The 7297-nt window shown below is 36.6% G+C and overlaps 1 protein-coding gene across 1 annotated transcript; it reads right to left on the minus strand.

Moving 5' to 3' along the window:
* Positions 1–263: 263 nt before the first annotated feature.
* Positions 264–3866, minus strand: LOC119667407 (uncharacterized protein K02A2.6-like). Its single transcript, XM_038076697.1, has 5 exons — positions 3572–3866; positions 3013–3400; positions 2321–2847; positions 1425–2242; positions 264–1355 (listed from the first exon to the last, which is right to left on the minus strand). The coding sequence occupies exons 1-5, from the start codon at positions 3864–3866 to the stop codon at positions 264–266; spliced, it is 3120 nt and encodes a 1039-aa protein (XP_037932625.1).
* Positions 3867–7297: the final 3431 nt, after the last annotated feature.

Below are 7297 nucleotides of genomic sequence, written 5' to 3' on the forward strand. Positions count from 1 at the left end.
TGGTTACAACAGGGTATCGTGCGAAAGTCCATATCAAATGTAGCGAGCGGAATTGTGGTCACATCAAAAAAAGATAACACATACAGAGTTTGCATAGAGTTTAGAAAGTTGAATTCAATGGTGCTTGAAGTAAATACAACCGACAAGATTGACAGTTTATATTTAACTAAATTTTGTTTACATTTCATTATTTAAGATTGCTTAAACTAATGCAAAACATACTAGATTATAACACTTTCTCCGCCCTTAATTTTTGACAAAGTTCAAGTTTTTCTGAAATCGTCGGATTCAAATCGAATTACATCCTTCCGAATACGACCACTTTTTCGAAGTTGAACTACTTCGGTAGAACGTTCTTCACTAGGCATTAATGTTGATTGGCTAGATGAAGGCGGTATGGCATTGATGAAATTTGGAGCGAATTCAAAAATTGGTTGTGAAGAGAGGTCAGAGCTACTTCTAGTTTTAAGCTGATTAACATGACGTTTGATGTAACCAAAAGATGTGTTCACTCTGTAAACCATTTTACCAAGTTGTTTTACAATAACTCCTTTTATCCATTTTTCCCCTCTTGCGTAGTTTCGAGCGGAGACGGGTTGCTTTAGACTGAATTTCATTTTCCGTTTCGAAGCTTCAAGGTGCTTTCTAGGCGATTCAAACAGTTGACTCAACAAGGTACGAACAGGCCTTCCATGTAAAAGTTCTGCAGGTGATTTACCCTCAGCATTCGGCATTGCACGATATGTTGTAAGATATTTTGATACAGCGAATTTGAGAGACAATCCATCGTCAATGTTTTTCTGAACAGCAGTTTTAAAAGATCTGACGAATCGTTCGGCTAACCCGTTTGAGGCTGGATGAAACGGCGCTGTTGTTATATGTTTGATGCCAAGTTTTGAGCAAAACTGTTTGAATGCTTCAGCTGTAAATTGCGGACCATTGTCACTTACGATGGTTTCTGGTATACCTTCCAGAGAAAATATAGAAGACAATGCTGATACGGTGTCAACCGTTGTTGTTGTAGATAGTTGTACAACGAACGGAAATTGCGAGAAAGCGTCGACACAAATTAGCCACATTGAATTACAAAATGGACCAGCAAAGTCGATATGTACTCTCTCCCAAGGTCGAACAGCTTCAGGCCAGCTTAAGTATTCACGTGCGTGAACAGGATTTGCAATTTTGCACACATCACAATTTTCAGTTAATTGTGCGATGTCTTTGTCAATATTAGTCCACCAGACATGTTGTCGAGCTAGCTGTTTCATTCTCGATACTCCCCAATGACCATCATGGAGAAGTTTAAGAATTTTCTGCTTAAGGGAGGCTGGAATGACAACCCGGTTGTACTCCGTCTGGAGGCAAAGCAAATTGTTGTTTAGTATTAAAGCAAAGCGATGATTGAAAAATGATCGAAGATCAGCATCTTGAGGCATTAGCTTTTCAGGCCAACCGTTTGTAACGAGAAAATAAACTCGGCGAAGAATTGGGTCATTTTTGGCATGCTGACGAATTATATCAGCGTCGATAGGTGTGTTAAGTTCATTGATGTTGAAACAGGATTCTTCATGATCAAAAGTTTTATCTTCACCAACAGGTAAACGAGATAAAGCATCGGCATTTCCATGCTCAGTAGTTTTACGATATCGAACATCATACTGATAAGCCATTAGTATAATAGCCCATCGCTGTAAACGATGTGACGTCATCGACGGCAACTGATGAATTGGATTAAAAATGCTAACAAGAGGTTTGTGGTCAGTAACCAAGGTGAATCTTCTTCCGTATAAATATTGATGGAAACGCTTGACTCCAAAAACGATAGCTAGCCCTTCCTTCTCTATCTGACTATATCGTCGTTGATGAATGTCGAGAGTTTTAGATGCAAAAGCAATAAGCCTTTCTGTACCGTCAACGTACGTATGCGAGAGCACGACTCCTATGCCATAGGAGGAGGCATCTGTAGCTAGAACCAACGGTAAATCTTCCTGATAATGTGCTAATTGCGCTGCATTGAGAATATGCGTTTTAAGAGCTATAAATGCTTGTTGTTGTGCTGTACCCCATGTGAATTTTACATTTTTTCGGCGCAGCATGTTGATTGGCGCGAATAATTGCGAAAAATTAGGTATAAAATTATGGTAATAGTTTACCTTACCCATGAATGCTTCTGCTTGCTTTAGATCTTTAGGCGGCTGCAGGTTTTTTACTGCTTTTAGTCCTGACTCATCTGGCAATATACCTTTTGCACTAATTTGACGCCCGAGATATTCGATTTTATCTCGCAGAAAGAAACATTTTTCTTGCTTGCACCTGATACCATTTTGTTGCAAAATACGAAGTACTTGTTCTAGGCGGCTGATGTGTTGTTGAAATGTAGGTGCGGAGATGATAATGTCATCGAGATAATTTCCGCAACCTTCTACGCCTTGAAGTAACTGCTCAAGATATCTTTGGAATATAGCTGGAGCGCTTGCAATTCCAAACGGTAAACGTTGGTATTGGAATAACCCAAGTGGAGTGTTGACAACCATTATTGTTTTTGCTTCATCGTCGAGTTCCATTTGTAAATACGCATCCTTAAGGTCGATTTTTGTAAAATGTTGACCGCAATTAATTTTATGGAAAAGACTTTCGCGTATGGGCAAAGGATATTGTTCAATGTCAATTTGCGCATTGACTGCTTGTTTAAAATCCCCACAAATTCTTATGGAACCATCAGCTTTTGGCGCTAGTACAATAGGCGAAGCCCATTGGGAAAACTTCACAGGTTTCCAAATACCCGCATTTGTCAATCGATCGACTTCTTTCTTGAAAAGTGACATTTGCGAAAATGGAATTTGTCGGCTTTTGTAAAATTTCGGATGTGCATTTGGCTTTAAAAAAATACTGACCTTAAAGTTTTTTATTGTGCCAAGAGCTGGTTCAAAAATATCACCATATTTCTTACACAGCTCGCTAATTCTGTGTGATTCACTTTCAAAAATGTTACAAATTTGTTGAATCTCAAACCCGAATTCTTTAAATAAATCGAAACCGAATAAATTGTTACAGTTTTCGACATCCACGACAACGATTACCACTTCCCTTTCTTTTCCGCCACATTTGATATCTACGCAAAGTTCACCAAGCACTGGAATTTCATTTTTGCCAAAACCAAATAAGGTTTTTGTACAATTCCGCAACTTTGGGCAATTTAGAGTTTTGAATGTTCGCTTATTTATTAGAGAAACTGTTGCACCAGAATCCATTTGGAAAGACACAATTTTATTACAAATTTCCAAGTCAATGTAATTCTTATTGCTTTCAGTTTTTACAATACCTGTTAAACTGTTAATTGTTTCAACAGTACCAATGTTGTGACTTTTACGACGGTAATCTTTCTTCTTGTTTTCATCACCTGAATTACGTTTGTTGTTCTTGTTTTGTTCAATTTTGCTACATCTATTGCATACAGCATTTCTAAATTTACAGTTTTCTCTTGCATGAGAGTTTCCACAGCCAGAACATGATTTGAATTTTACTTTATTATTGTTATTGTTGAAAACACCCGGTTTTTTTATAATTGTACCAACTGAATTAACAGGCATTGAGTTTTCGATCGTTTGTTCTTTAATTGTTGCCACCGTTTTAGTGGTTGTTTCGTACAATTCTGCAATCTGCAAAACATCAGCAAGTGTCGGCTGGGGCTTTTGGAACGCAGCCGTGCGCACTGCATCGTGCGGTGTACGTATAATAATTTGGTCACGAATCATATCATCCACGAAATTGTGCAAACAATTCTGGGCTGAGCACGAAAAGTTACACTCTCTTGCCAATCCGCGGAGATCGGCTACCCACTCTCTGTATGATTGATGTGGCTTCATTTCCCTTTTGAAAAAATCGTAACGTGCAGCGACCACATGTCGTTTCGACTGGAAATGATCCGTTAGTTTTTTCGTTAAATTTTCGAAAGATTGTTCTTGTACTTTCAAGTTACCGAAAAGATTTTTTAGCAGCTCAAAATTTTCTGTGCCAATCCAAGACAAGAAAAATGATTTTTGTTTTTCACTGCACTGAACTGAATATGCTAAAAAATGTTGGTTAAGTTGTTCTAAGTACGATTCCCAGGTTTGATGTTCTTTCGAAAATTTGTGAAATACTGGAACAATGTTGTTATCTCTTTCAGATACACCGGCAGTACCTTGTTTTTGGAACATTGAGTCCATCCACTCACGTTGTTGTTTCAGTAAATTTTTTGAGAACTCTTGTTGTTCTTTAAGCAATTGCTTATAAATTTCACTTTCGCCCGGCATGATTGTATGTAAAATTGAACGGTACGAAATAAGCGTGAAAGCGATTGATTAATTGCAGATTTTTATCCTCGTCACCAACTGAAGTAAATACAACCGACAAGATTGACAGTTTATATTTAACTAAATTTTGTTTACATTTCATTATTTAAGATTGCTTAAACTAATGCAAAACATACTAGATTATAACAGTGCTAAAAGATGGATTCCCAATGGTATTGCCGAAGACGTTATGTTGAAGTTGCAAGCTGCAAAGTATTTTACGACAATGGATTTGGAAAACGGATTTTTTCACGTTCCAATTGAAGAGTCCAGCAAAAAATTTACAGCCTTCATTACCAAGGATGGGCTTTTTGAATTTCATAGAGCGCCTTTCGGATTTTGCAATTCGCCAACCGTATTTATTCGTTACATTAGCAGTATTTTCCAGCCGTTGATTAATCAAGACATAATGGAGTTATATATTGATGATATTATAGTTTACGCGCAATCTGTCGAATTATACTTGAGTAAAACGCGAATGGTTTTAAATACAGCCGCAAAATGAGACCTTAAAATAAAGTAGAAAAAATGCAGTTTTTACAAACGAAAATTGATTTTTTAGGACATTGCATCGAAAATAATAAAATTTGGCCCGGTAAAAACAAAACTAAAGCCATAATGAAGTTTCCAACGCCAAAAACATTAAAGCTGTTCAGTCGTTTTTGGAGTTGACAGGATACTTTAGAAAATTTGTTAGAGGGTACGCACAAATTGCGCGTCCACTCACAAGTGTGCTGAAAAAGGATAAGCCATTTAAGATGGAAGCTGAACAATTAAATACGGTAGAAAAGCTGAAACACATACTTACACAAGCAACGCATTTGGACATATGTCGCTGAAATGCGCCAACAGAGTTGCACACAGATGCTTCAAAAGACGGTTTCGGTGCGACGTTGTTACAACAGATTGAAGGGCAAATGCACCCAATTGCATATTGGAGTAAGAAAACATATGAACGTGAGGAGAAACAATATAGCTACATTTTAGAAGTTTAAGCCGCTTATCTTACAACGAAAAAATTTCGACATTATTTGTTGGGTATTCCACTTAAGTTAGTAACCGATTGCGGGGCATTTAAACAAACCGTCAATAAAACAGATATACCACGTGACGTTGCGAACTGGATCATGCACATGCAAGATTACACTTATGAAATTGAGCACAGAAGCAGCAGTAGCTTGCGGCACGTGGATTGTTTAAGCCGTTATCCACAAGTTTTGTCAGTGTCATCAGAGATTTCAGCTCGATTAAAAAGTGTTCAATATCGCGATGAACACTTGAAAGCTATTTTTGAAATACTAAAAGCAAGACCTTACGAAAACTTTAAGATCAAAGGTGATGTACTTTACAAGAATGTTAATGGGGTTGATTTATTAGTAGTACCTAAAGCAATGGAATTAGAAGTAATTCGTAATGCACACGATGTTGGACATTTCTCAACTCAGAAGACGATGCATAGTATACAGCAGTATTATTGGATACCACATATCAAGGTGAAAGTTAATTAATTCATAAAAAACTGTGTAAGCTGCATCGTACACAACAAGAAACGAAAGGCAGATACAAATTACAATGTTGGTGATTATGTAGCCATAAAGCGTACGCAGTTCGTGGCTGGTCGAAAAATGGCAAGTGAATTTCTAGGACCGTATGAGGTCACCAATGTAAAGGGCAATGGTCGCTACGAAGTACGCAAAACAGCTGACGTGGGGGGACCGAATACTTCAAATACGAGCTCAGATAATATGAAGTTATGGAGATACGTAGAAACTAATGAGGAACTATTATCATCTAGGACCGATGACGAAGAACAGAATGGCCGAATGCAAGCCGGTTAAGCAGTCATCTAGAAGTCGGCTAAGCAGTCAGTAGAAGTCGGTAAAACAGCCGAATAGAAGCAGTAATAGTAGTCAGTCGAGAGTAGGCAGTCAGCAGCAGTAGTCGATCTTAAAAAGTCAGCAGCAGCAGTCGTTCGTACGACGTCGGTAGTCAGCAGTCGTCTTAACAATTATTCTGTACACATGTTTAATTTTAATATTATTAATTTGAGCTTAACTTGTACATATATTTAATTTTCATAATAATAATTTGAGTTTAACTTTCACATACATATTATATAAAATTTACAAGTAAAAGCAAAAATAGAGAACAAACACAAAGCGTTCCTCTTGATCGGCCTAATGTTTTTGGAGACAAATTTTTCAAAAGCTTAGTTGAGAAGTCCTCTTGTATATAGTGTTCTTGCCTATAGTAAGTAAACAATATGTATAACAAAAATCTCTACAAAAAAAATTGCTTTGAAAAATAAAAAGAGGCAACCTCAAAAATTAACTTTTAATTCGTGACCTTGTGTTTCCAAATAAAGCTGTGATTTATAAGCTCGTTCTAATTTCAAGCACGGCAAGTGTCTTATAAGCTCACTAAATAAATAAAAAGTGATAAAAAACCTGGAACTTGAGGACGTGAAGTAGTCTTAGCTACTTGTGAAAAAACACCAACCCTTTTAACTTTTAAATGGTTTCGTTTCGTCATAAGACGCGTTACTTTCGGCAAAAAAAAAATTAACATTATATTATTTAAAATTTAATATATTTATTATAAACAACTTATCAAAGCCCACCAACGCATACACGCGACTGGCACACTTTAAATATTTTGAAATTACATAAAAATGAATTGATAACTGAAATAATTTAATAGAATATCAATAAACATTGTAACGACACGTTTTTGTTCGTTGGTAATGCTGAGGTATATAAACTCAGGCGTGGTATAGGAGTCGTTACAATATAATTTTTATTTTTGGAAGTCAATGACAATTTGGTGTAGTAATTCAATTATTTATTTAGAAGAATTTTAAAAAAATGGGGTTTTACAATCTATGATAATATAATTACAACATAATGCTGGTTTACTGATTTGATGACTATGATTATTTCAATCGTTGTATCCACGTGCATGAA

This window comes from Teleopsis dalmanni, chromosome 1 (assembly GCF_002237135.1).
Source record: "Teleopsis dalmanni isolate 2A chromosome 1, ASM223713v2, whole genome shotgun sequence".
NCBI classification, from domain to species: Eukaryota; Metazoa; Arthropoda; class Insecta; order Diptera; family Diopsidae; genus Teleopsis; species Teleopsis dalmanni.

What these genes read in the sequence shown, in the direction of transcription:
- LOC119667407 (XM_038076697.1), bottom strand. Translation starts at nt 3,866, where the DNA reads ATGAAGCCACATCAATCATACAGAGAGTGGGTAGCCGATCTCCGCGGA. An exon ending in AATGCCTGTTAATTCAGTTG is followed by an intron (nt 3,401 to 3,571) that starts GTACAATTATAA and finishes AACGTAATTCAG; the next exon opens with GTGATGAAAACAAGAAGAAA. An exon ending in TCGTATTTTGCAACAAAATG is followed by an intron (nt 2,243 to 2,320) that starts GTATCAGGTGCA and finishes TTAGTGCAAAAG; the next exon opens with GTATATTGCCAGATGAGTCA.